The following is a 27892-nucleotide window of genomic DNA, read 5'->3' as shown; positions in this document are numbered from 1 at the left end:
GGGGGCGGGGGGCGGCCGGGTGCCGGGGGGAGGCCGGGGGCAGGCGCTGCGGTAGGCGTTTCCCGGGGTCTGCTCTGGGCGGGGAGCCGTGGCGGGGAGGAGGATGCCGCCGTGCTGGGGCGGTGCGGCGGCGGGGGGCTGCCGGCGCAGCTCTTGGGGGGCCGGGCGGCCCCGGCGGTGGGGTGAGGGCTCCGAGGGGCCTCGGCCGTAGCGGGATCCTGGGGGAGGGCTGCGCCCCGCGAAGCGGGCACGGCGGGGACTCCGGTGCCGGAGAGCCGCTGTCCGCGGACAGCCCGGGGCTGGACCCCCAGGTGAGCGGGGGTCGGGGCAGAGGGGGCTCGGCGGGTGGGTGCGGGGCCGCGCCGTGCCTCCCGCCCGGGCTTGCGCGGCCCCCCCCGGAGCGGGGAAGGGCGGCGGCGGGGGCCCGCGGCGTTCCGGGCCGTGCCGGCGGCCGGTGCGCACCGAGGGGGCGACGGGGCCGGATAGGCGGCCCGAGGGGGCCCCCGACCCGCCCGGGCGCTGCCGCAGCGCCGGGACCTGCCGTACCGGGGGCCGGGCTGCCCGCGGGGACTTGCCGGGGAGCAGCGAGGGCACGGGGATGCCCCGTGGTGACCAGTGCTTAACCCCGACCTTGTCACAGCCCGCTCCGATGCGGCGGCGAGGGGCCCCGCGGAGAGCCCCCGGTGCGGCGGGTGCCGTCCTTAGGCTGCCGGGGGGCGATGCGGGGGCGGCTGAGGGCGGAGGGCAGGCGGCGCCCCCCAGCCCCGGGGGCAGCGGCCCTTCCCCTCCCGGCTCCGCTTCGCTCGCCCAGACCCGCCGAGCATCACTCGCCCCTCTATTGCTTCCAGCTCTCCGCAGCTTCCAGCTTCGGCAGGTGATCGCATCGTGGTGGCTTTAGGTACTTACTGAGCGTCTAATTGCTTTTCAGAAATTGATGAACTTTCTTTGGAATTGCTCGCATTGTTATTCTCTGTTTGTATCTAATACAAGGATATCCATGTTCCTTGGCAGAAATTTCCTACTAGTTAAGTAAGTTACAAGCTGTTATTGCTGGCACTTTAAAATGTCACATTGATCTTTACATTTGCAAATCCTTCCATGAAAAGGTTTCTGTAGGAATTCAGTCTAGTAGAAATGTTTGAAGCATTTTAATGACTATTCTGTGATCCGACAAGTACTAGTTGGGAGAAACGTTAATAAAAACTTGATGGAATACATTATTTTTACATATTTTAGATTTTTAATATAGTTGCTCTTAAATAAAAAGCAGTTGCACTTATGCATGAAAATCAGAATTTAATAATAAATCCTTGCTCAGGAGCTATCTCTTATTTTGGCTTTTAAAAATGAAAAAAATAGTGTTTGACACCTCTTGTTACCATCTATTGAATGGTAACTAGGTGATATTATTGATGGTGAACATTATTGAATCGTACTAGAGACAGGGATTTGTTTAGGCAATAAGAAGATTGGGAGATTGAATTTAAGATTTATTTCTTTTCATGTGTGAAACCACACCAAAGCATAAGCTGCTCTTTGAAAAAGCAAAATTGTTCAGTATTTAAGCATTTCAGTATTTCAAAGCAAAGTAGGACTGCCTTGTAGAACTCTGTAGAGATACCACCTTATGAAAAAAACCAGCTTTATAACCATAGAAATATTAGTGTAAAGTCAAAATACTACTTTAGCTTCTATTATCTGAACATAATATAACCAGATGAGAAAGTACAAAAATAAATTCAATGTAAAGAATTAGAGATTGTATGGAAAATTTTGCAGAGGGAATTACTTGGCTAAATCCTAGTATGTTATATGCGGATATTTCCATGTCTGTCATGCTGTGAATCAGTTAGTATGGTTTTCCTGCAACACAGACATATGTTACTTGCAAATGCTATTAATAAACACCAGGTCAAAGTATTTTGTGGGGGAACATTATTTTATAAAGTCAGACCTATCTTAATTTACAGAATTCACTTTCCATTAAAAGGTTTCTTTGCTTCACTGTAGTGTAAAATCTGTTGTTTATGTTGTTCCTCACAATTTCACATTTCATGGTGTTCCTCAGCTCAGTTACTTGCTGTTATTGGGATTGACATTATGTAGTAAATTTAGCATTAATGTAAATAAGGTTAATGTAAGTTAATGTTACTTAGTATTGTTGAAGAAATCTCCAGTATTAACCACATGAAATTGAATGCTCTTAGTTCTAAAATGTTTCTCTTCAAATACAGATGAACATGCAAAACCACAGAAGATTATATAGCTGTATGTATAGCTATATGTATAGTTGTTAATGTTTATGTGCGTGTATATATATGTGTACATATATATATGTATATGCTTGCACACCAATATATTAGTTTCATAAGAAACATTTGAATAGAATAACATTTTTTAAATCAAGAGCTACCAAAAATTAATAGCAGGATTGTTAAACAAGAATGTACCTTATATATATTGAACGTCGATCAGATAACATAATTCTTTTGATTTGTGAAAAGAAGACACGAATGTGAGCTATAAGAGAGAGGAAAAATGATTTGTGACTGTTTTATCAAGTTACACCTTTTCGTTCTGTCTGTGTTTGGATTGCGTTGGTGGTTCAGCTGCCTGGCTGGTTGTTCCTGTTTCCTGTGGCTCCGTGTAGGGAATGGTGGTTTTGTCTGCATTGATGCCTGCCTGAAGGAACAAATGCACAAATCTGTGTGAGAACAAATGTGTTAGCACAAGCGCTGTGGTTGGTGGCAATTTGTTAGCACAATTTGCCTTGGTGCCATCCTCCTATTTACGTGAATCAAACGTGGATTTTGCTGAAAGTGGAGACACATATCTGTGTGACAAGTAACTGTTTTACACTATGATGACAGGTGACTAGTTGCCTGCTCTGTTCCCCCTCCCATGGAATAACTTTGTTTCTTTAAAACACGGGTTTATTCTGTGCTTTTTTTGGTGTTAGAAAAGTAAAGGCATTTTTACGTCTGCTTTCTCTCCCTTCCTGGTTGTCCCCTATAAAATTCAAAACTGCTGCGACATTTTGGGGTGTTGTGTCTGTTGCTGAATGGTGAAGAATGCCAGAGCGGCGGGAGCAGAAATCAGACCAAGTCTCTGAGGTGAACACTAGCAGGGTTCAGGTGTGGAATATGAAATACTGTGTGCTCTGAACTGAAATATATCCAAACATTGTACTGCATGTACTATGCAGCTGAAATTATGTTAATTCATAACATTTACAGTCTGAGAATCCTCAAGCCTGGCTGAAGAGTTAAAACATGCTCCCATTATCCTACAGGAGCTCTGTTGTTTAGGTCTTAGGCCTTGAAACCACAAGAGCAAAGCGGTGGATGAAGGTAATGCTTCCATTAGACAGAACAGCTGTAGCCCAGTGAGGAGTCAGCCCTTCAGTACAGTGCCCTGCATGCAAAAATGTAGTCTGTGAAAGCCAGCAGACTACAGAGCTGTACAAACTCCTTTCTATCCACAGGTGGATTGTCTGACTTATGGCTGACTTGTGCAAGCCAGTACCATCCACCAGGGTCCATTAGATCAGCCGCAGTGCCAGACAGAAGCACTAATTCTGCCTCTGGGGCCAGCCCAGCTGGAAGGGGGCATTGACATTTTATGCAACATGGAGCCAAACTCCTAGACCCAGTCTGTCTGAACCACTGGGAGAGCAGAAAATACACATATTTCATCCTGTCTAATTAGAGCAGGATGGTGTTACTGTTGCTTATCGCCCAGCTGGAAACATCAAGAGCCCTCCCAGTGTCTGCCATGCATTTCTTGGATTCAAACACTGGGAGGTGTGGAACAGAGACCTCAGCGACTCTGTCACTCATGTTCCACCAGATTGAAACCCTCCAGTTTACTACAAGGTCTGCCAAGCAAAGAAGGCTTCACGTGGAGCTATGCAGGCATGGATGTGTCACACATCCCAGCAAATCAGTATTAACCAGGTTTTCTTGCCATGTGGGACAGTCCATTCCTCTTCCTGCCATGGAAGATGGTGGCAGTAGAAATAGGGTTCAGTGTGGAAATTTCTTAAGAACATAGGGAAGTTTGGTGCTAAGCTGCCATTTGCAAGTCAGTGGGGCTAGAGTACATAACTCTACTGGGACTTGTTCAAATCTCTTTTATTTTTTTTATCAGGCTAGATCTGATGCTCAGTTGCAGGCACTTTGTTCCTAGGCTTTAGGTAAAGAGTGGAAATTGCATCCTTGTGGTGGTCTTGGAGAAGTGATTCAATCTGCATCTACTCTACGTGTCTGTGAGCTATCAGGCATCGTGAGTGAGCCCACTGCAACTTTCCCTTTCCTCAGTGAAAATAAGAAGAAACTTGGAAGATGTTCTTTTAATCTGCATTTCTAAATGGCTGCTGTATTTCACAAGACTTGCTTAAGGCAAATGTGGAGCTTGAGGTATTTACTTATTTCCAAGCAGGGATTTTAGCTCTGTCTTCTTCATTATTCCCACTGAAGTTTGAGAGATTGTTCATAATAAAAAGATTTGGCAGCTTCATGATTCACTAGGCTGGGTATCCAGCCAAGATACAATGATGGTTCATCAAGAGCTGTCAGTTTACATTGCATGTACTGGGGATTTCAGGTGATGGAAGACAGTCTAAAGACCATAGAGCCTTAAAATAGTATGAATTGGAGAACTGCTCCCTGATTATACAACAAAATTGTGAGCACCCCATAAGCTTGGAGGTCTCTGATTCACAATAAAACCTCCAGAAGGAGCCAATTTCTGGAATCTCAAAGCAGACACCAGGCTCTTCACCCTGAGCAGCCTCATGTTGTTTTCAGGGGATGCTAGGCAGCGAGTTTCCCTGTTTCTACCCGCTCTTTTTAGGGGTTTGTCAGGTCAGAGTTGTGCAGCTGCTGTACAGGAAGGTATGGTCAAAGCTGGGGATGCCTGGTATGCCAAGGGAAAACCATTTTCATGCGTCAGGCTAGTTCAGTCCCAATTTTATTCCACGCTCTTTAGATTCAGTTCATTTTTGCAGTCAGCTAATTCCCCCTTGGTGCATAGTTGTATTTCCTTCTGCTTCTTCCCAGATGCCTAGCTCAGGCAAGCTGCAGGGACAGTCATCCCAGGAGTACAGGGCATATGTTCAGAGCAGCAGTACATCAAGGGCTATGAGGAGCTGAGAAGTACTCACAGTATGCCCCAGTTGTAGCCCTGGACAGTAAAAAAAAAATCCAGTCTCCACAGGTTTTATTACCATTATCTCAGTTATTTTATCAGTGCTAACTGGGCTCTTCTTACGACATAGATGGGAAGTGGCTCACTGGCAGGAAAGGGCCCTCTTTGGATCAGCTGCTCCTTTGCTTCTGTGCAGAATCACTGGGATCCAAATTTGCCACCAGTGAAAAAGGGAGGGTGAGAGACCATACCCAAAGCTTGGAAATTCAAGGAGTATTTTCTATGGGCTGTTTCTCAAAGATGGACAAGTTGCTAAACTTGAGACTCAAAAATAAGTGACATGACTCGTGGTTGTTTTTTGTTTGTTTTTGTTTTTGTTTTTGTTTTTGTTTTTTTAATCAACAGCAATTGCTTCCTTTCTAAGGTAATCTAAGGCTTTTGTATACACTGGTTCAGATACAATGGCTGTCTGAGGGGTAGCAAACCCACAGCTCACTTTGTTCATCCCAAACAGACTGGGAATGGGCAGCACATAGCTATATCTGCCTGTTCTCTCCATGTATACTTGTACAATTTTCTTCATGTATGCGGGATTTTCAGCACTATGAAGGAACCCCTTCATGCCCAGAACGAAGCAGCTCCCAGACTGGCACCCAAGCTGAAGCACAGAAATTCTGTCTTGCAGTGGCAGTGAGCTAAAAGAAATGACTTGTTTAGACTTTTCATGCTTTAAAAGAACCTTCTCAGCTTGTGATTTAACACGTTTAGGAAGCAGGTTGCAGTTTCTTTTAGGATTTATTTTGTGCGTTCTGGAATTACTTATTTTATCTTTTAAAACAAGAATTCTCTATTCCTTTCTTTAATTTCCTGCCAGTTTCCTTCAGTTTTAGTTTTGGTTCTTCTTTGCAGTTCACAACTTGAATGAAAATAAGAATAAAACTTTGCACAGAAGGAAAGGAAATGTCTAAAACCCAGGAAGTGGATTTTCTCACTTTTCCATCTCTGATTCCCTTAGAATTCCCTTCATCTGTTAAGAATCCTCAGTTCCTTATAACAACAGAGAATAATAAATGCTGCAGACAGAAGCACTCTGTCTGCATCAGCTCAATTCCTTTAATATTTGTAGTTTATTGTGCATGACACTGCATGTCTGATCATGGATTCCTCAGACCAACAGACCTCCTATTGAAATCAAAGGCAGTTTTGGCAACGGCTACAGGAGTGCATTGGCATGAAGTCACAGGTTACGCGCTTCAGGGAAAATGCAGTCATGCTTTTTTGTAGAGAGGAGTAAGTTAAAAGGTGGAGTAAATGATGGTTCCAGTATTTATTATTATTTTTTTCTTTCCTTCAGATTTGTTGACATGGCAAATGCAGAGGCATACTCTTTACATTAATCCCTGCTCTGGAGAAAGTCTGGAGTAGATGTAAGAATGGTTGTGGAGGCTGTGGAATGATGCTGTCCAGGATCAAACGTTTTCATTAGTTTTTATGAGTCACTTCGGTGCGGGTTTTTTTTTTCCAACTAGGATACTTGCTTTGAAAGTGATATCACTGTATGCAAATTAATCCACAGATAAAATGGAATGTAAAGGTGAAATCAAGAAGCTATTGACATTAAAAAAAGTCAAATTCTTTTAAGAGAAACAATTTTTATTATCTCCTTCCATTTATGATTGTGAAGAGCTGAACTAACTAATTAAGTTCTGACTGAAAAGGTTCCCCTCTTGCAAAGGTGATTGATTCGTTTTCTTAACACTTGCAAAGTCAATCGTAGTATTATGCAAGCCTACCAGTGCTTTTATGACCACCAAGAAACTCCAAGTGAGGCCACAGTTCCTATGAAAATAGGAGGCAGGGGAGTCCTTGCTCAAACTGGTCTTTCAGCTTTTGGGAATTTTCAGACATTTCTTAGAAGAGCTTGCAGTGACATCTGAAGGCCATATAGTAGAAAATCAGGGATCTGAAAATTAGCTCAGAACTGTTACTATGCCCTTCTCTGGCTTCCCTGCTCTAGGAACATTTTTCTCATGAGCTGAGGGAGCTACGTAAAACTTTTTCAGGAAGGCAGAAGCTGCAACCCTAGTTAGTTAATGGGATGATATGCAAGTGCTAGGAAATAGGGAGAGAGGAGGAGAAGGCTTTCTGCAGGGGTCCAGCTTGGAAGAGCATTCAGAGAACCAAAAGATGACCAGCAATTTGTGTGCTGCTTCTGGGAGTGCGCAGGCTGGGAGAGTTGCTGTGAGCACTGTTTCATGCGCTTTTTGATGGAACGTCCATAATTGCATAATGCATAGGGAGTTGCCTGCCCACAGGTACTTGTTGTTTGACAGATCTGTCACACTTCTCAGAAATCAAGATGCAAAATCCATCACTCAGGGACATGGTATATGTGTATCAGATACTCTCTGGGGGATGAAGAGTCCATTAAACAGCAAGTCCCTAAATTCATCCATATGAAGAATCTGCATCTGTGACAGATAGAATATGGAGAGTACCCGTTGTCCAACAGGTGATGTGACTCTAGTGTGCTTCTAAAGCACTATAAATATTAATTTTATTTCAGCCTTTCAGAGGCATGTGTGGGTGAGCCCAGAGGGATAGGAACTGCTTATGCAGAACACGAGTGAGAACAGCAGGATGATGTTGCATGAGGGGGATCGTGTCCCTGGGAGGCAATGGCACTCCCAGCACTGGCAGTTTGAGGCAAACATATCATTGCCTGCATGACACAGAGCTGAAGATATGACCTTCACAAAGAGGCTTGTGACAGAGTTCTGTAAACTTTGCTATTTAGTAGAAGAAAAGTGAATTAGTTGGATGTATGACAGCTAGCAAATCTGTAAGAAATTGGAGCACAGTAGAATTATAGCTCCTTAAAGGAGGTAGCCAAAATGTGGAAATCATTAACATAAGGCAGGAGTAATCAGTTATGTGAAGTCTTGGAGAATTCTCTTGTGATGATCATTTTCTCAGTCCTTCACTCACTGTGAAGAATCTGAGAAATTCACCTACTTCAGCCCATCAGAGGAAAATGCCAGGCATTCTAGTATGCTTTCTCCGTTTCTCATCATGACTCTATTTGTAGGTTCTTAATGACTTGATTTAGACTATGAAGACTGGTGGCAAAGATGTGAGATTTGCATTGAGACAGGATTTAGAATTAAACAAGAGTTCAACTACTGGATTCATGGGTTGGTGTAGAATTCTCATTCAGGTTCAAGTCTGACGTTCCTGAAAACTAAGGAAAATTTGGCAAAACCCAAGAATTCTTGGCTGTGGCTGGAGTTTTGTCTTTAGATTATAACCACATGAAAAACATGTAGAGGTTGTTTTAGATCCAAATCAAACTTCCTTCCAAACTGAGAGGCATTTCAGATTTATATTCTGGCCTGCTTGCACATCATCTTACTTTGTTTTAGCTCATTTCTGTCATCTGCTTGAAGCGTTGCAGGCAGTGCTGCTATATTTCAGCAATGCCAAGCTATGTGCTGGTGCTTTCAAGCTATGAGGTTGCATTGCCTGTTATGCAGCAAGCCTTCTGCACTGCATGCTGCCACAGCTCAGACACCTGCTGACCCCTCGGAGAATCCAGCAGATGCCCCTCCGGCAGCTGTCGAACCTGACCTTACACACAGTCATTTCTCAGCTGTCTCTGTGTTTGCGATGAGTGGTGGTAGGACTGAAAAGAGCAGAGCTGATTAGGCCCTGGGCAATCTCATGCCTATAGCCCATTGAGATTTACTCCTGTAAAGTATCAATAAGCATTTCACTGGACATACTAGGGGAAGAGCACCGGGCAGATTTAGGCTTGGGATACCGCTAAACTTTCCTGAGCTTTGCTGAAAAGGCACCTCCAGGTACACTTTTCAGACACTACCATCCTCAAATTTATGGGACAAAGGTAAAATCTATGTTAGCAAATTTTCTTAAAAAGTGCCATGCAGCCTGGTAAGTTTTTTTAACAGCAACGATTAAAAAGTGATTTTAAAAAGTTTGCAGTGTAGAAATGCGTTGCCTAGGTTGTCTGTGTGTGCATGCGTGTGTGTACCCTCTTTCACGCTGCAGCTGCTGAGTTGCACAATCCAGCCACAATATTGCAGCGATGCTTGTGAAGCTTTCATAGATACTTAGTTCCCTTCACCTTTTACTCCTGTCGTCTGTGGTCCTTTTATCTCCCTTCAGCTCACCTGTTGTGTTTCCTTTGCTCCACCAGAGTGTTCAGAAAGTAAATCAATTCAATTTCTCTGTCTCCTCTCAAGTCATGTTTCAAGACTTAGTCTTTACTTCTGAGGAGATCAGTGTTTCAGTTCGCCAAGATAAGGGCTGCAGTTACCACACAAGCCCCTACCACCCCTCACCTGTGCAGGAGGCAGGACTTGTTCCAGTACTGTCCTGTGGATGAATCTGCACCTTCCGATGGAGCCCTCTGAATGAGTGCTGGCCCAGGTCAGGACTCCCCCAGGATGCAGCACATCTCTTTGCAGAGGTAGTAGCTCATTTTTGAAAGCTGTACAGTCATGCTTGCTTGCTGTTACCCCTCAGATGGTGCACTTGCCTCTGTTCCACAAGCTGAAAGCTCGTCCATGCAGAGGGAAGAGCTTTCTCATGCTGTTAAGAGATGGTAGGAAAAAGATTCACCCTTTTTCTTCTAAAGACATTGCAGAGTGTAACCACTCTCCACTCTAAGTACCAGCAGCACATCTTCAGCCTACCTTCTCTGTTTCAAAAAGGCAACAATGTCAATTTAAATTACACTCCCTGCCTGACGTAACCATGACCAGACCCTATAAACCCCCGTGCCTTTGGAGGCACCTGGCCTCCTGTCTCAGCAGAGGGTGGCAGAGAGAATGACTCTCTCAGGAGAGAAGCAACTCATGCCCGACAAGGTACTCAGAAGCTGCAGTCATGCAACACGCTAAGGACACCAGGGACTCGGGGATGTCCTGCTGCTGGTTAGTCTTTGTGTTATACTGAGATGTTACACTAGATGGTGCATTCGACAAATTATTGGAGGAGGTTGATCTTCCCATGCTGAAAGCTTTGGGCACAAGGCTAACGGTTAACGAGCCCATTTGCTGTGTACACATAGAACATCCTTTTCACTTTTCAAAAAGTTGACCCTTCTGTGCAAGGGTTGAATGTGACTACAGCTGCCAAGGCATCACTTTGAGACTTTAACATTTATACCTGTAGGTTCTGGGGATTTTTTTGCCCATTACAGATTTTGACTAATTCAAAAGTCACAAGTCACAAGCAAAACATAATGGCATATTGCATTTGAAGGATGCTCAAGTTTGGATAGAAGAAAGATCTGTTAGAAAATATCTGATATTCCTTATTAACCTGCATTTCCTATCTCCCATCAGTCTAGGCAAATTAAATGGAACTGAGGACATGCATACACTGATTTGTCTGCTGGAGAATAAATATTTATTTACCCTGTGGCCAGATACCTTTGCCATAGGGCAGTGTAGCATAAAAATTGGTTAGGTCAGGTCACTTAAAAAATTACCACCAAAGAGTTGAGTGAAATAAGTTTAATATGAATTTGTGAAAATGTGACTACACAAGATTCGATGGCAAGGTTCACTCTATTACTTACTACATGGAGTAAATGCACAGAGATAAATCAAGTTGAAAGTGAGTCATATCAAAGCCGTAAGAGGGTAAAGGAGATCCTCCTGCTGAGTCACGAGGTTTGGAGTAGACCCCCCCTTCTAAACTCTCACAGAGTTTGGGTGCAGCTGGGTCTATTCCTAGTCTCAGACTTGGACAATGGATTGGATGTAAAGGGAAGAGGCAGAGGGCGGGGGGGGGGGGGGGGGGGAAGAGATTTTATTCACAATTCAAGATTACCTGTAAGATTTTAGCTACAAAGCAATGAGATACTTTTTGTTTTAAATCACAAAAAATAACCTAACTACTTCAAGCTTGCAATGCGTATTATAACAACAGTATACCTGTTAAAAGTTTGCCCCCACGTTCAGTGAAATATATCAAATGCCTTTTGCATTCCTCAGCGGTTGAAGGGTTGAGCCTGGAGGAGCAGGGGTTTCAGCCCAGGCCCCATCATCGACTTTCCACGCCGGTCCCCCTGTTGTCACAGACTTGGTGGTTTGTGAGCTCTGAGTGGCGTCCCGCTCAGAGGGGGATGCTGGGCACAGCCTGCTGCGGTCCAGGAGAGCTCAAGGGGTGTCACTTTAGGACGGCTGTTTATGGGGCTGTGAGATGGTTGGCTTTGGTCATCAGCAACCTGGCTGCAACCCGAGTTCGTAATTTTCTCAAGAATTCCAAGAACACTGTTACCATTCCTCTGGGTGTACCACTCAGGCTGCAATCAGGCAGGAGTGTTCCAGGGCTGCCAGTGAAGAAGCGCTTGTCTCCATTCTTCTTCCCTGCTTTGGCCAGTCCATGGGAGTTCCAGCACAGGCAGTGCCATTCTCTGCCCTAGTCGAGTAAGAGTTACTGGTACAGTGAAGGGGGGCTTAACTGCCCAACTCATGACTCAAGGCGCTGAGGCTGAGTGCCTAGCCAGCAGCTCCTGGGGTGGTAGAACAGCCCAGAGCAGGGGAGAAGTGCACCTCCATCGGCTGTGCTCCTCATGAGGAGTGATGGCTTCCCACTCCCACCCCAGCAGGGAGGCTTAGCCTGCAGCAGTGGGACAGTGTGTACGGGCAGTGCCTCCTGTGCCCAGGGGATTTGTTCTTGCCCTTCCCTTTGGGTGTGTGGAAGCCCTTCTGTATCCGGGCTTTGGGACAGGGGAGCAGGCAGCACAGCAAGCGGTACACAAATGGCTGGTAACTGCTGCCACCTTCACCAAGGAGCTCCCAGGAGCTGCCCAGGCTGGAGGTGTGGGCTCTGCCTGTGCTCTGGGAGCTGGTGGTTGCAGACCAACCTTGCAGAGTGCTAAAGCATGTCCTGCCCCGGGTGAATCTTTCTGTTATGGCCGAAATCACTAGATGGTGCTGTTACACGTAAATCTTAGGAGCTTTTCTTGGGTATCTGCACGTTCTGAGTCTTGGAGAAATGGTTTGTGTTAGGGTTGGGTTTATGGTCCTCTTTGAAAAGCTGCTGCAATAGAGGAAAGCAGCAGGCAGCGTAGGTAGCTTCTTCAGACCCTTGTATCTGTGCTTGGGCTGAGATTTCTGGAGGAAGAGGCTGATTGCTGACAGGTAGCACCCACCCTCTCCCCAGGGGAAGCGTGCGTGCCCAGAGCCAGCATCCTTCCCCAGCTGTGAGGGCCCTGGCTTCTGCTTCCTCTGGATGACAGCAGTGTGCCAAGGCACAGCATTCTCTGAGTTTACATGGAGAAATTCAGGTGAATTTCATAGGAAAGGAAATCTTAGTAAGAGGAGTTGTCTTCTAGGCTCATAAGTGGGTAAGTAAAATAATGTCACCAAAGATTAAGAATTCCCTGAATGTGAATTATTTAGAATAGCAACTGGCGCAGGTTATAATTTATTTCTAAACTTTTTCTTATTTAGAGAGAGTTTTAAGCATTTTAGACCTCAAATTTATTTTATGATTGGTTTTTGGGTTTTGTTTTATTTAAAATAAATTGACTGTTTACATTTATTAAAAATTGATATGTAGTTTAAATGGAAACACACACATACACATGAATATCATTGCATTTGTTTAGGTAGATTTGATATATTATAGAATTGTATACATAGATCCTATCATTCTGTTGTCACACCAACAGTAACTTTAGGAGATTATTGGGATACCAGATAATGAAACTCACCATTAACAGAAAGCAGAAACCAAATTTATCCTTCTTTGAGCAACTAACCTCTGGCAAGCCTCCCAACCTTTTTTTTACCTTTTATGTTCCACTCTTTGCCTTGGTTGTCTGATTTAGCCCTTCATCCTTCAGATGTTTACTACTTACTGAATATGTAACCACGTATTTTAATATTTTCAGGGTAGGGCCATAGACCTTGCCGACCAGGAAGAAATTATACTGGATTAACTATAGTGATTTAGAAATTGATTTAGTTAAATCAGTGCAACTCTCCTGAGCACTTTATATCACTTCAGTTTAAGTCATGAGCCAGTGAGTAACAAATCAATTCTGTTGGCAGAGAGTGAGAAAGATTAGAATGGATCTTCAGCCCTTCTATCTCAGTATTTATTAGGCTAAGACCTCTTCAGGGCTTGTTGCTGTTCTCTTTAATTTTCTCTGCCTAATGGACCTGATCCAGCTCTTGATGGCATAAATGAAGGTTTTTCCATGACCTCCAGCTGGGAGCTGGAGGTGGCAATATCTTTATTAGAAACGTAGAGAAGCTTAGAATGACAAATAACTCAAACTTGCCTCTTCGCTGTATGCAGAGTTCTCAGATAGTGGCTCATATTGTAGAAATCACCTCTGCTCCGAAAAATGTAATATTCTATATTCAGGGCAGAAAAAATTGTCCTCTAAAGACAGCAAACTCTACTGACATTATGCAAAGAGTATCACCATGCAAAGAGCCATAGTTGGGTGAGATTTTCTGAACAGCAGCAGATAAGTAAGATCTCACATGTATTTTGAGACGGGATGAAATTAATATTTTTGTCAATCTCCACAGATTGTGTGCATTCAGGTTAGATAGACTTGGGACTCAGGTTATTCCTGGTTTTGTACTGGCTTAACCAGAAACTAGACTGATGTTGCACACTCAAATCAAAAAACACAGCTTTTTCAAAATGCACTTCAAGAAATGCTTGGGGTTCTTTGTGTGTGTATGTGTTCTGCTTCTCTACCTTTCTTCACACTTCTACAAACTACTACGAATAAGTAAGAAGGATATCTAAGAATATGCTGAAAAAGAATAAGTTGAGTTCCACTCACTGAAAATTTTGCTTACTGTTCCCAAACCTTCTTATTCCTGGCTGTGGAGAGTAGCAGTGTAGCAGGAGTTGAACTCTTGGAGTGCCTGCCTATTCCAGAAAAGAGAAACTCACTTGTTTACAAACCTAAGATTTTGGTTTAGTGCAAAGTTATTTTTTGCTTTCTGAACTGGATGCTAGTATAGCTGTAAACTTTGTAAGCAAAAATGTCCTGGCATGCTCTTAAAATTCACCTACAGCTCCTGGAAGTCTTTACATTGTAAGTAGTGATGCCCCCTTCCACTTCCATCTTTAGTCCAAATGTGATTTCTTGTTTATTTTACAGGTTTATGATGGAACTTACATCTTTGCCTAAATTCCTTTGGACAAGTGACAACAAACTTCTGCATCACCATTTTCCGGACATATTGGCTACTGTTCATACCACACAAGATATTCCTGAAGAAGTTGTTTTTGGACCATGCATGCTCCAGAACACCCTGCTGGACACTGTAGCTTTTATTGCTCTCAAATGTTCTGAGAGAAGGAACATCCACTATGTATTTAAGGTAGGAGGAAGCAGCATTTAACGTTAATCATACAAAAAAGGGTTACACCATCCCTGAGAAGGTAACTTTGCTGAGGGGCAGATTTTTGTTTTTTTTTCAGCACAACTAACAGCTCCTTCGAAAGGGGAAAGCAGTGCCTTTCTGATTTATGAGCTGTAGACTGGAGGGATCTCAGTGAAAACTGTTTCTTTTGCAGAAAGAATACGACCCACTTCTGTGCTGACGTTTGATGGCCTGCTTCAGCACTGACCGGGAGTAGGAGGAAAGATGGACAAGTAGTTTAGAAACTTCACACTTTTGTTTCGTCCTTACAAAGGACACAGGAGGCTTATCAGGAGGAGTGACACCCTGTAAAAGCAGAGAGGGAAGACTGTGGCATTGTACCGATTCATGCAGGTGGTACATTCACAGCACTTACTGACAGATCTGAGCAAGCGTTAACCCAGTTTCCTCAGTTATCCATAAAAGTAAAGCACGATGGCAGTGATCTCAGGCTGGATGAACTCTAGAAGATACCAGGCAGGCAACTAGTCCTCACAATCTTCAGGCAGCCACAACTTACAGCTATTAGTACATGGACCTCCGAAAGCTACCTTCGGTATGCTTGTCTGTGTTACAGCTGCACTTTTCACTGTAGAGAAGCTACAGCGAGATGTCTGTGAAACAAAAGGAACTGTCCTGTAGGGAAAGTCAGAAACCCCAAGACTGTGATTGAGTGTTAATTCTCCAGCTCTAGTTCCCTTTTTTTTTTGTTTCCTAGCCCCTGTTTATCATAACATTTTCATCTGGACAATGCATATTTCTCATGCTGGCCTCTTACCTTGCTTTTCTGGGTCTTGGAGTGCATTTCAGTCACCGTTGGTCTAGGTGAAGACAGGGAGGTATGTTTTACGAAGGCAAGCAAGTTTCTCACACACTGTGGCATGGATGGATCTGGGAGAGATCCAGGTTCTGCTAAGATTTCTGTGTTCTGGAGAACAGAAATCCCAGGGAGTATGTGTAATATGGAAGATGCAGCTGTTGCGAGATACCTGTTTTGACACTTTTTGCTTTAAACAAATTAAGAAAAAGAAGAGGCTTCAGGGTTTTTCTGACTGTTTGTTTGAGTTTCCAGCAGAAGGTTGCTTGCTTGTGCAGTGTTATTAGTACTCCAGGAGAACTGCAAGCTCTTTGGAGAAAGATCCCTCCTGAAAGGAGGCTTTATTTATGGAATATTTCTGTATTCCTCCTGGGAGTTTTGGAATGACTGTAGACTCAAGAAAGAGCCTCAAAGGGTTTCTACATTGGAGGAGCCCCCCAGAGGGATGACTTTAGTGTTTTGCTACATTTGAGCAAAGTAATTGTTATGCAGCCATGAAATTGGATGCCTGAATTGGCTCAGATCTCTGTCTTTTGGCAGTAAATACATAAATTCCGTGCAAGTAGCTGTTTCAGATGCAATCGGTGGTCCCATATCCTGTTAGGTACTCATAAAAAGTAAACCTTCCAGAAATCAGGAACTATTGTTAAGCTCCTAAGTCTGTGTGTAGACAACTAAACAATTCAATCATGATAATACGTTGTTATCATGGCACTGAGGTGCAAAACAAGAAATGGGTTTTGATACGCTGGCTATGCTACATACACAATACACACAGTAGTAATTTGGCAAGTGGGTTCTTCATAGCTGAAGTGCATGTTCATCACAGTTCGGCAGCACTCCTGCAAGGCTTTGGGAATACTATTTCTAACAACGGTTTCCTCATCTTGAACTTGCATGTTTAGTACAAAAGGGAGCTCTGTGTTTCTTCTCTCATCCTCTTGGAAAACCTGATTTGAGCTCCTTGGGCCAATTTGTGTGCTTGGGCAAAGAAAATGCCTTGGCCACCATTGGCACAGGTGGCTCTTTCTGGCCAGTCATTTATCTCAGCAAAGGAAACTGGCCCCTGACAAAGCTACCTGTCCCACTGAGGTCCTCTGCCCCTTGCATTTGGTGGGTTCCAAGGAAGAGTCTTGTTTTCTCCCTTCTCCTCCAGCCTCGTTCAAGTCAAGGAAGCCACATAGCCTCCATAGTCCAGCTGTGATTGACCTTGTTGGGCTGTGAAGCTTTTACCTGATACATGGTTGCAAAGGATTCATCTGAGGGATGGCCATCCCCAGAAGAGAGTGGACTTGCAGTGTTTGTAGTGTCTTTAAACACATGGGAAGACCGAAGCTGGAGCATGCTTCTACTTGACAGCACCCAGACCTTATGTTCTGTCCTTTACTCCACTTTCTTTAAGCTCTCTCAGCTCTTTCCTTGGCACTCTGGTTCCTGGAGCAGCTGTGTTCCCTTTGACTTTGCTTAGGGCATTGGGTGGATGCTTGGTATTTCTGAAACACAGAAACTAATAAATGACAGCCTCTGTCATAGCTATTAGTTACAACCACTGTGTGTGGGTGGGTGTGCTTGTGTCACTGTCAGACTTTTGTATTTCTCAATCATTGTTAATTACTATGGCATTTAGAGAGAACTAGTTGCAGGGCATGCTGATTTATTTTCTATTTTATTCGTATTAACTCTTACCCTATTTGTCCCTTAATGTTTCATTCTTGTATGGAGCTACTAATCTGCTCATACTTTTTATGGTAGGTAATAGTCGGACAGAGTTAAAAACAGAGAAAGAAATAGCCAAAATACTGTTTCTGATACCAAACACGAACAAGTGGCTGCCTTGCAATTAGTGAAAAACAAAGAGCTATACATTGCTTGGGGTGAAATTTAGATCATGCTTGTCACTGGACATTTTTCATTTCCAAACTTCTTCCTTTCTAAACAATGACTGAGTGCTTCAAAAATTAGTTGAGGCTTTTTGTGCATGTAAATGTTGCCCTTGATCGCCCTGTGTTTCAGCCTCCAACCTATGAAAATCTTCCTCATCTTTCAAATACTGCAGAGGACGTAGATCTGCTGTGGTAAACACCAAGGAAAAACCTATAAAAAACCAAATAATTCCCTGTTCAGAGCAAATGCAGTAAAGTAAGATGAGAGCCACACACTGAATGAGGAAGACAAAGCCAAATGTTTTGTAGCTGTATTATTTCTGGAGCATGGTCAGCCTGTGAGTAAATGAGTCAAGAGTCCTGTGGAGAAAAGAGTATATGTGAGTGAAGATTGTGCTGTAATATACACACAGAAGGGAAATTTAATTTGAGCAGTAGACTTAATATTATTTTTTTGACTTCTGAGTGCCTGACCTTACAACACAAACAACATTTTTTAACTTAATTTGTTCAGTATTTCTGAATGCACACATACTGAAAGTAAATCAACCCCTCCCAACTCTGAGAAATAATTTATTGAAAAATAGTATTCTGCTGAGTTTTTTTCTGTTTAGATACCTTGAAATGAATGTAATCAATTTATTAAAGGCAGGAATAGGAATGTATAATTTTATTTCTGAAAAAGGAAAGAGATCCTGCAAGTGCTTCTTAGTTGTATTTATTAAAATCTAATTTTTATGTAATCTATCCAAACATTTATATATGCAGATGTTGTCTCCTTGGGGTGTTGAATCAAATAACCAAGATTATTCTTGCACCTCCTGATCCATACCCTCTCGTGTCAGTGAAAAACTCCACATGCAACTGCCCAGAGTGTGTGTTCCTTTCCAGGCTCACACTGCACTGATCCAGGGGTCTGCACATCTCATGCCCTGCAGACCATAGTGCTTGCACTTCTCCTGACTCAATATCCCATTTTCCCGTGGGACTGAGATCCCTGCTTGCAGAGGAGCACACCTTACGTACCTCTATGATCCACGCCTGATACAGTCCGGTGGGACAACCTTCATCAGACAGAGGACATCATCCTTGCCATGAGTGAGCTAGAGACTGACAAACATACGAGCCCTGGCATTGCCATGAGATGTTAAGTGTAAACATCGGTGTCTCCTCTCTCCCATGCAGCTGTATTCCCAGAGCTCCAGCGCTCACGCTAGGGAAGCCTTCTCCCTATGATGACTTTGGATTTGGTGACCCTGGTGTATGAATTGGGCTCACAGCTTTGGCATACTGGCTCTGTGTGAGGCAGAAAACAGGCTTTGGTCTAGAATTTGATGGAAATCTATTTTGCATCCCAAGACCTGAAACTTCCCTTTTTTGTGTCCTGTCTCACAGGTAGATGTTACGTCTGTGCACAGTCCCACAGGACTGCCTTGGATGAGACTTGTACAAGCAGCTGCCAATAGCAAGGAGCAGAACCTGGAAGCTTACTTAGAAAACAGTCAGTTATATTATCGCTCTACCAGGAAAATCAACAAAAACGAGGAACTCCTTGTCTGGTATGATGAGGAGCTTTCCTGCCTCCTGGGTTTCAATGAAATAAAAGCTCAGAGTCCCCACAATGGTAAGTACCTAACTGCTGACTGCAGGGGTCAGTGAGCACTGAAGCGATTCTGCAACTTCTTTAGTATGCAATAATCTTGTAATACAGGAAATAAAACCCGTATAAATCCTTAGCTGATCAGCTAAGAGAAAAGACCTTCTGCTTTGGGGATTGAGCTGGTGGCGTAGAGCAAGAACAAACTTGCAGTTCTCAGTGCCATTGTCATTGCTACTTTCTAGCAGAGGATGGTGCGCTAGTGACTAATGCTGAAATTTTTGAGCTGTGTAATGAAAGTCTATGCACCTGACTACCTTGGAATCTAAAAGCCTCAAATACCAATTGGAAACATGCCTTTTTTAGCTCCTTGAGGAATCAGGTATAGGCTAGTGTTCAGCTTTAATCTTGTAAATGAAAAAAACACTAGTACTTAACCACCCAACCAGTACTGCATACAGCACAGTCTGCCTATTTAGAGTGGGACACAGTGGGAGTGAGAAAAAGGGCATGATTTTAATTCTGAGATGTCGCTAGAAATTTATGGATTTAAAAGAAATTGACTTAGAAATTGTTGAAAAAAAAAAAATCTAGATTATGGAGAGACCAAGCAAATCACTGTCGGGTCTATGACAGGGTTGACTCCAGCTGTCATTTGCTCCACTAACTTTGATCTAGTTAGATTGGAACAAACCCCTTTCTACATTCCCTTTGGCTGGTTTAAACACAGTTGGTTAGTAAAGGTGTAGATTGGTAAGAGTATGAGTTGGTAAATGTATATGGTAATGTACTTGCCTGTAAATTTATATTAAATTAATATAGACACATTTATAGCAGGAACCCACTAAATAATTCTAACTGATTTCAGTGTATTCTGTTAGCTTTTGTGTAGACACACACTGTCAGCCCTTCAAATTTACCAGGGCAAAGTGTTACCTACACAAGAAACACTGTATCTAGACTCAGGACTGTAAACTAGCAGGTATAATGTTCCACCCAAATCAGCAGCCTTATTTTCTTGTAAGAAGTTCAGTTTCGGTAGTCTGGGAAGTGATCTAAGCTGTGGTGAGCCTACAAATTAGGGGGTTGTAGTTCTGCACAACCAATGTATGAACTTGCCTGCGTATCCCAGGCCTCAGGTGGGGTCTGGCATCATGTGCATTTAAAAATTGCTGTGTGTTGTGAAATAGCGTAGCGTGGATGCTGTTTGCAAAGGTTAGGATGTGCCATATGTGTCTCGGTCCCTGAATTATGTACTGTCTATTCACGGGCAATCAATCGTTGCGATGAATCAGAGATGCAGAACATCCGAAGGCCAGAAGGAAATGGTGTTCCCCATTCCTCCTGCCCACCGCTGCCATTGTTTCACTTTGAACATTATTTTCTGTGCCTTAAGACAACAGCAGTTTGCCAAACTGGCATGAGTAAGGGCTTCAAGCATTATAGTCAGATGATTTGTGAAAGGTATTAAACTTCTGGAGTATCCTATGCAGAAAATAGAGGCTCATGTCAAAATCTTTGAGTCCAGGTCTAAAAGACATTATTGTTTGGGTACACAGAATTTAACATTCAGCCTGTATTAAAGCCAGTGACTGACATAGGAAATGTAGACCAAAATCTGGGTTCAGACCTCAAATTATTATAAAGTCCATATGGTTTTATCTAGAACGTTGTGTACTGGCCATTTTAGGTAATACAAACTTGGCTTGAAAATCTAAATGAAAGCATTTCTGCAAGTAGCACATGGATGCAAATATGAGTGAACCATTTTCCACAGCAGCAAGGGACCTGATTCTGCACTGGCATTAGCTTTAACGTGTAATCTTGTATGACACATGGGATGTCTCTGGTGTTTTGTTTGTGTTAATGACAAGGTCAGGATCAGCATCCATACATGATTCTACCTTTGCAAAACTTATCATCTGTTGTCTGTTTCTGCAGAGTTGAGATGCCAAGAATGTGACCGAGTCTTTAAATGTGAGCATACCTATCTCTCCCATGTCCGCTTCCTATGTGCCCCAGAGAAGAGCACCCTGCTATGGAAAAACTTTCAGAACCCTAAGACTGAAAAGAGCAACTTATCTGAACAGACCACGAATTTCCACAGCCTGGCAAGGGATCTAGAGGTCAAAATGGCAGCTTGTAAAGATGATGCCCGTGGTCTCACAGGAGAAAGAAGAGCAAAATCTGAGGAGGCTGAGAACAACAGGAGCAGGAAGACTGTGTTGTTGGAGAAAACCAATAATCTGAGTGAAGAACATAACTGTGGGGGCAAGGAAGAAGCTGGGGGAGAGCATGTATTGGCTGGCTCTTTCTGGAAGCTTAGTTCAGGAAGGCAGTCAGTTAGGAGGGATGCTTTAGATCAGAAGCAGAGTGCTTTCACCGAGGTCAGGAGGATGAAGGAGAAGGTGAGGAACGAGAGACTGAAGGAGCCAGAACAGGAAGATAGCACGGTTCCCCTCGGTAAAGAGCAGGTATCGAAGGAAGTGTTGCTGAACTCCTCCGGTAGTGCATTCTCCTTTGTGTGGCCCACTAGAGCCCGAGGAGAACAGAAGAGTGCTTTCAGCAAACCCAGTAAGTGTCTAACAGAAAGAGCTGCAATAAATTCTTCTCATCCCATAAGTGAGTCACCAAAGAGCCTGGGGGAGCTGTCTGGCCTCATTGCCACCACAGACATTATGTGCTGCAGCACTCTTCTCAATTCCAAGTTCTTTGTCAGTGATTTGTGTAATGCTCAAATGCTGCAGACAAGCATCACTCGGAGCAATGTTTTCCCATATACCTCAGAACCATGGCCCAAGCAAGCAGGAGGACAATTACAAAACACAACCACCACTACTTCTTCTTCTTCCTCCTCCTCCTCCTCCTCTTCCTTGACTCTTCTTCCTCCCACCTTCATGTCCTTTGGAGTGGCTGCCCAGAACTGGTGTGCCAAATGCAACCTGTCCTTTCGCATGACATCTGATTTAGTCTTCCACATGCGGTCACATCACAAAAAAGAATACTCCTCAACTGAATCCCAGTGCAAGAGGAGGCGAGAAGAGAAGCTAACATGCCCCATTTGTCATGAGTACTTCCGAGAACGCCATCATTTATCCCGGCACATGACTTCTCATAATTAGAGCTGTGCAGAAAGATGTCACCAAGTGACTGGGCAGGTTGGATAAAGAAGGGGAACATAAGTCACTTGTATCCATTTCTTTTTGAGTTTACATTAATTTCTTAAAGGAAATCACTGTTTACAATAATTTATAATAGATGCTTTCCAAAAAAATATAAAACTTTTACAAGAGTCTGCGTTGGTTGTAAGTTTTGAAAACTCAACCTAGCCCTTGCCAATCTATTTTTGAAGAAATAAAAGAGTGAAATGAATACACATACAGTATTGATTTGAAAAGACTTGGGAACAAAATTGTTGTTTTGCAAACAGTTTTCTTTGCTTGTATTTGATTTGCTGGTGTTTGTGCAGTACAATGTAAATACAGAAGTAACAACCACCTCATTGAATGAGGAATCTTTAAGCACTAAAAAAATCAGAGCTTGTATGCTAAAAGAAAAGAAGTTACTGCTTCTAGCAGCTTTGGTGGACTTTTACTCCTTTATGTTAGCTGAATCGGCTCTCTCATCAGATTTGTGAGTCTGAGTAAAATGCTTCTATCTTACTGTCTCCTTGGCTTTGAAGTTAAGACTGTCTGAACTTTGTGATCATCAACAACTGACTGATAGACCGCCAAAAAGGATGTGACTTATAAATCAGTATATCTGAGTTCTATCCTATGCTCTGCCACTTTTGCAATATCTTTTATAAAGTCAAATCAACCTGGATCTGTATCAAAATGTGACCTATTGTCAATGTTATTGTCTAGGCAGTGAGCACAAATTCTGGCCTGATGTGTGCTTGCAAGATCTGTGTGACTTTAGCAGGCATACAGATCTGATGGGTGTAGAGTCTGGCCTGTGGTTTGCAGGCTTTGGATATTCTAAAGGAAGCAACTGGAGTATTTGAGTTACTATTAGCCACTGATAGATAGAATCTGCACAGTAATTGTGGATGGTAGGCTCTGTTCTGCTAACACCTAGAAGAGGAACGTCCTTCGCAAAATGACACAGAGATACATGAATTGCATTGTATTAGACCATCTTGTCTTTCCTCTGTTTTCTACATGGGCCAATTCCAGCTTTTTTTAAAAGAAAGTGCCAAATCCTCTCTATAGCCTGTCCATTTGTGAGTTTTTTTTATTGCCTACTTTGGTTTGAGCTCTGCTTAGTCTCAGAAGCAGATGAGCTTATACTGTTCTGGGTGCGTGGGGGTAGCAACAATCCTGTCTACTGTTACTGCAGCTCACCTAATTAGCCTTTCCCTACTTTTTTAATCTGTTAGGGGCTTACTCTTGGTAGCTTATGACGTGTTCTTCAAGTGAGCATTCATCTCTCTTTTGGATAGTATTTTTTCAGGTTGTCTGATGTTTTTGTGGCCTGTTTCTGAGCCTCATCTGCTATTATTCCCTTTCAGATAGAGAATGATCAAACCCCACTCATTTCCAAGCTAAAAGTAAAGGACATTGCAATATGCTGCTTATTATTTCCCACCATACTGATGATAGAGCTCAGTGTTTGCTGCACAGTGGACAGAAGTTTTCTCTGAGTTCCTGTGATGATGCCTAGGCTGATAATGCAAGTACCAGCAAGTAAACACATCTGAATTATAAAAGCCAGCCCAAGAGTCAGTTGGGTTCGCCATATTACACTCATTGTCATCTCTTTGAAGATTTCTATAAATCAGGAGACTGTGTTCTTCCCAATATATTATTGGTGAACATGGCTGCTGACTATTAACATAAACATTTGACTTACTGCAGACCAGCCACTGGCTGTGCACCCCAGCTTTACTTTCCCAACATAAAGTGATTAAACTGTTTATATTATGCCTTTGAGTTCAGAAGATATACATTGAGACTGGAGGTCTGGTTGGATTGTAACACAGCTTTCCAAGGTCAGTGGTGGAAGCTCTTTCACTGGAGTCATTAAAAAGCAAAATGAACAAAAGCTTTGAAACATGGAGCACAGGGAAAAACCTTGCATTGAGCAGGGGATGATGTGGTTTCCTTCTAATCTTTCCATCTCTATTTTGTGTCCAATAACATTTACTGTGTAAGGAATATATTTATGGCAAGGTTTAATGGGCCAAATTTCACTCCATCTAGTTTTATCTGGGTGCCAGCCAGTTTACTGTGAAGTCAGTGTCCATAAAGTGTAATGAAGGACTCCATGGTGTAACAGCATTCGTATGTGGTTAGGTTTACAGTTCCCATTAGTAGTTTAGGCCAGATTGTGATCTCATTTATTCCAGTGCAAATCCAGAATAATTCTATGTTGCTACTCCTGATTTACATCAATTACTTTACGATCAGTCTGGCCCAATATAAATAAGTCTAAAGGTTTTTTGGTACCTTTGCCGCAAAATGTTCTATTCTGTACTTATTGAGAGATGCCATGTTTTCTTAACAGTTTTATTATTAGAAACCTAGCTTCAGATTTCTTCTGGAAAAAGACAAGACCAGCTGTGTAATGCTCCCCAGTGTTATGCTGGTGCATCGCTTCAGTGTTACTCTGCTCCAAGGGCCTGCTTTTTCCAGGGTGCTACACCTGGCATATCATTTAGATCAGAATGAAGCAGCAGCAGATCTCACTGGTTACAGATTTTCTCTGATTTTTTGTTGGTGTAAGTGATCTTGAGAAAGTGTGGAAAGTCAGCCACTGATAAACAACTGCTGAATCTCAAAACCTCTTCCAATGGTGTGTTAGATCTATATCCTTAGAGGTCTCACCAGTGATCAAAGTTCTTCATGCTGCTTATGGTATGAGGCTTAAGCAAGCAACAAGGCTACAGGGAGAGAGAGCTTTCCTTTATGTCATGAAGTTGTTTTCTTTGTGAAAAAAAATATGAAAGGTTAGAACTCTTACCCAGTTTCTTTATGGGCGTACCTCAGCCACAGCAACTTACATACTGTGCTGACAAGCAATGCATAAATGCCTCCTATGCACAGACAAGCAAGAGAACCAGTTCCGAGAAGTGGCAAAGTTGATTCAAAATGCAAAAATGAAGAGAAGCAGTTTTTAATCAGCTTTATTTCTGGTACCATCCTCACATCCTCCAGCTGCAGGGGCAGCGCAGTTTGGTCTGAGCATGTAATGACTGGGGTTTTCCCCTCCTGCAACATGGAATTCACACTGCAGGCAAATGTGTTCAATACTGCCCTTGCTACTTTGCAGTGGCTGCTGGCATAAAAATTGAGTGAACAGATTGCTTCTTATACTTGACTGCTTTGTGAACTAAGCCTTGTTTACACACACAGCTGATCAATATGATATTCTGTTGCCTGCTGCACCTGTGCTGACATCACAGCAAACCAGCACAGATGCCAGTGGAACCAGGACTTGATTCCTTATATGTAAAACGAGCTCTTGTGTAAAGCCCCTTGTGCAGGCACAGGGAATGTCTTACGTGTCTCAGGTTTAACTGAGCGTCTTACCTAAGTTGGCTTACATAAACCAGGGAGCTTATCCAAAATTATTGCAGATCTTATGTCTTTAAACAAAAATTTTCTTATTAAAGCTGAGTGAACCAAATATTGCACAGGCAGAAGGAAACCTAACGAGACAAAGAAAACCAAACTTCTTATAACTGAGTCATGCCAGAAGCTTTTTTTCCATTATGTCTAGAAGTCTGAACATTTGAATTGGTGCAGATGAGAGGAAATCCTGCTGGAGGAAAGGCACTCTACTAGTAGAGCAGGGGGTCATGAAGAAGTAAAGCAACTTAAGGAATTCATGAAAGGCTGCATTCTGCCCCAGTGCAATACTGTGATTTTACAGCAGGGATCTGTATCTTTTCTACAAGTAGAAATGCTTGGAAGAAAAGAAATATAAGATTTTGATTTTTTAAACAGGATGAGACAATGCGAACTGGTTTGTTTCCTGTCTTTGCTAGCAACTGCCTGTATCATCTTGATCAAACCAGTTTGTCACAACATCTGTTTCTGGATCAGTGGAAAGGGGCATAACACAAAGCTTTCAAGCTTAGCTTTTCAGGCTGTGTTTCTGCAGTGGGATGTGAGTTTACTGATAGAGAACGCCATGTTAGGATATTTGCTCACTCATTGATCCCTGAACTTTTTCCATTGTAGATGTGTTTCTCCATCAAAGTGGCACTCAGACACACTTCTGAAGAATATATATTTACTTGGTTTTTTTTGAGGCAGTTTTCCACTAATTGATGCAGTCTGTGGCTCTCATTGGTCTACAGAGCACAGTTTGAAAATCACTGGATTAAGGCAGCTTTTGTGGTATGATCAGGGAAGACTACATGAAAGGCACTGTCCAGAAAGCAAGAATGCATCATTTTGTAGCAAAAAAAAAAAAAGAGTAAGATGGCTGCCATTTCTTGGTTAGAGTTCTCTGGAGGAGAACTCTCTGAAGGAGAAAGATCATACTGTCAGGAGGCCTGATATACCAACTCCTTCCTTCCTGCTTTTAAAGGGAACACAATTAGGATTAAACTTTAGGAAGTTCTTCTAAGTGGGATGTTAAGGAAATGGTGCTATAAACTGTGGAGTGTCTGTGTCAGCTCTGGAACCAGAACAGAGAAGGGTGGCAGTTTCAGCATGTTCCTGTTATGCTGTGGAAGAGCACTTCTGAAATTGCTTGTCCCTCCCTAACAAAACTTCTTTCTCATTTAAACCACAAACCATGGATTTTCTATAACTAATTTACATTTATAGTTTTCTGATGCTCAAACCTTTCGGTGCAGTGTAATTTTCTATACAATTACAGTCTGTTTTTTTGTGAGATCTGTTGATCACACTGTGCTGTGGTCATGGTTTGGTTCGAGCTGTTTTACACATCAAAAATGCCAGGTGGTGCCAGACCTGGGGGACATACATACAAAGCAGGACTCCGGATCTATGTCTTCCTTGACACTGTAGAAGAAGGTGGAAGATCCATGCAGAAAGCAGCTGTGGGAAAAAATGTTCTTGACTGCATAAGTGATAGAGATCTCTTTAGTTCTGAAAATGCACGTCCAGATTTCAGGGAAAGTTCTGTTACCTATCGTAATTCTAGATGTTCTTGAAGTGTTTGGTACTTCTAAACTGTACAATTGCACTTGCTTCTCTTGCTTCAGTAAGTCCTACAGGCTCTGCCTTTACATGTATTTCCTTTCTGTCAGTTCTGAATTTACCACCTTTCAACTGCGCTGTGTTCAAGTGAGACAGGATAGGATATAGCTTGTCTGTCCTGCTTGTTATCCCTCCATTCTGAGATAAGAAAGCTGGTCTTTTCAGTATCTTCAAACAAGAAGTTTCCTGTGGTCCTACTCTGAGCAAAAAGTACAGTCTAACACAATTTACACTACACTGTGTCCAAGTTCTAAGCTCATGGAGATGGGAATAAATATGATATAGCTGTTTGTGAAGACAGGAAAAAGTTGTTTTTTAACACACTGGCCTGTATCATGCCTGACAGTTTCAATGCTAATTAGCCAGTAGATGACCTATGAAATAGTAAATAATACTTTGCCAATTAATAAAGTTTGTCAAGGTTGCACATTAATTTTCCAGTGAAATCAATCACTTCAGTAAACTAACAGTGCTACTGATGTCAAATGGACTCACCAGCAAATGCATCTTCATTGTTTGTTTTCCCAGCTGGATTCCAATTTCTAGACATAATTATTATTCATAATTACTTACCATATTACTACGGGAAGAAATTATTTGCTATTTGTGCCCATATGGTATAGCTTTTGGTTCTTGAATGGATGGCTAAAGCTTTTAAATGTTGGGTTTAACAACTACTATTTTTTGTACATGACAGCACAACTGATTGTGTTTAGGAAAACAAAGTATATCTGGATCATTTAGATATTAAAGAGGCTTAAAAGACATTAGAAGAAATACATTAGTGTTGTTTACTCATTCATTGACTACTCCAGTCTTTTCCATATTAAGAATCTTTA

At 42.7% G+C, this 27892-nt stretch overlaps 1 protein-coding gene across 1 annotated transcript; it reads left to right on the top strand.

The window, feature by feature from the left end:
* The first annotated feature begins 136 nt into the window (after positions 1-136).
* On the top strand, positions 137-27850 carry ZNF488 (zinc finger protein 488). The gene is made up of 4 exons (XM_056352894.1): positions 137-311; positions 14315-14537; positions 18675-18903; positions 20818-27850. Exons 2-4 carry the CDS (start codon positions 14319-14321, stop codon positions 21996-21998), a joined length of 1629 nt encoding a protein of 542 aa, XP_056208869.1. The 5' UTR covers positions 137-311; positions 14315-14318; the 3' UTR covers positions 21999-27850.
* Positions 27851-27892: the final 42 nt, after the last annotated feature.

This window comes from Falco biarmicus, chromosome 9 (assembly GCF_023638135.1).
Source record: "Falco biarmicus isolate bFalBia1 chromosome 9, bFalBia1.pri, whole genome shotgun sequence".
Taxonomy (NCBI): domain Eukaryota; kingdom Metazoa; phylum Chordata; class Aves; order Falconiformes; family Falconidae; genus Falco; species Falco biarmicus.
This window is presented reverse-complemented; position numbering and strand designations above follow the sequence as displayed.